This window comes from Myotis brandtii, unplaced genomic scaffold, assembly GCF_000412655.1.
Source record: "Myotis brandtii unplaced genomic scaffold, ASM41265v1 scaffold601, whole genome shotgun sequence".
Taxonomy (NCBI): Eukaryota; Metazoa; Chordata; class Mammalia; order Chiroptera; family Vespertilionidae; genus Myotis; species Myotis brandtii.
This window is the reverse complement of record NW_005370276.1, coordinates 2,314,264-2,314,863: the sequence shown is the minus strand read 5'-3', so window position 1 is coordinate 2,314,863 and position 600 is coordinate 2,314,264. Positions and strand designations below refer to the sequence as shown.

At 62.3% G+C, this 600-nt stretch overlaps 1 protein-coding gene across 1 annotated transcript in view; it reads right to left on the bottom strand.

Moving 5' to 3' along the window:
- Positions 1 to 151, bottom strand: part of ACPT (acid phosphatase, testicular) — a 9,471-nt gene extending 9,320 nt beyond the window's left edge. The window contains exon 1 of the mRNA XM_005879562.2: positions 47 to 151. Coding sequence (XP_005879624.1) covers positions 47 to 151 — 105 coding nt within the window. The remainder of the gene's footprint in view (positions 1 to 46) is intronic.
- Positions 152 to 600: the final 449 nt, after the last annotated feature.

The following is a 600-nucleotide window of genomic DNA, read 5'->3' as shown; positions in this document are numbered from 1 at the left end:
TGGGGGAGGGGAGGGGAGGGGCCAGGCCGGGGTGGGGGCACCTCACCACAGCCACGAACACCAGGGGTCCTTCCCCCAGGGCCTGGGGCAGGAGCAGCAGCAGGAGCAGGAGAGGTCCGATGGCGTGGCCCCGAAACCCCGACCCGGCCATGTCCACACAGCCAGACGCTGAGCTCAGCCGACCGTCTGTGCCACAGCCCCACCCGCCCATTACCTCCCAGCACCGCAGGGGAGCAGGTCCCAGCACGTTCCCCAGCCGCCGGCTCCCCCGGGCCTTTGCCACCCTCGGGGTTAACCCGTGGACTGATCCATTTCATCGTCATCACAACCCCAGGAGGTGCTGGTATGATTATCCCCAGCCCCGTTGTGCAGATGGGGAAACTGAGGCACAGAAGGGTTAAGTAACTTGACTGAAGGAATACAGCTGAGTGGCAGGCAAAGCTGGGATTGGAACCCAGGTGCCCGTAAGCTGGGCCCAGGAGCAAGGGGACCTCCACCCCCGCCCCACATCCCAGACCAGTGTTCGTGAACCTATGACACGTGTGTCAGAGGTGACACGAGAACTCCTTTTTTTGGTTGATTTTTCTTTGTTAAATGGCA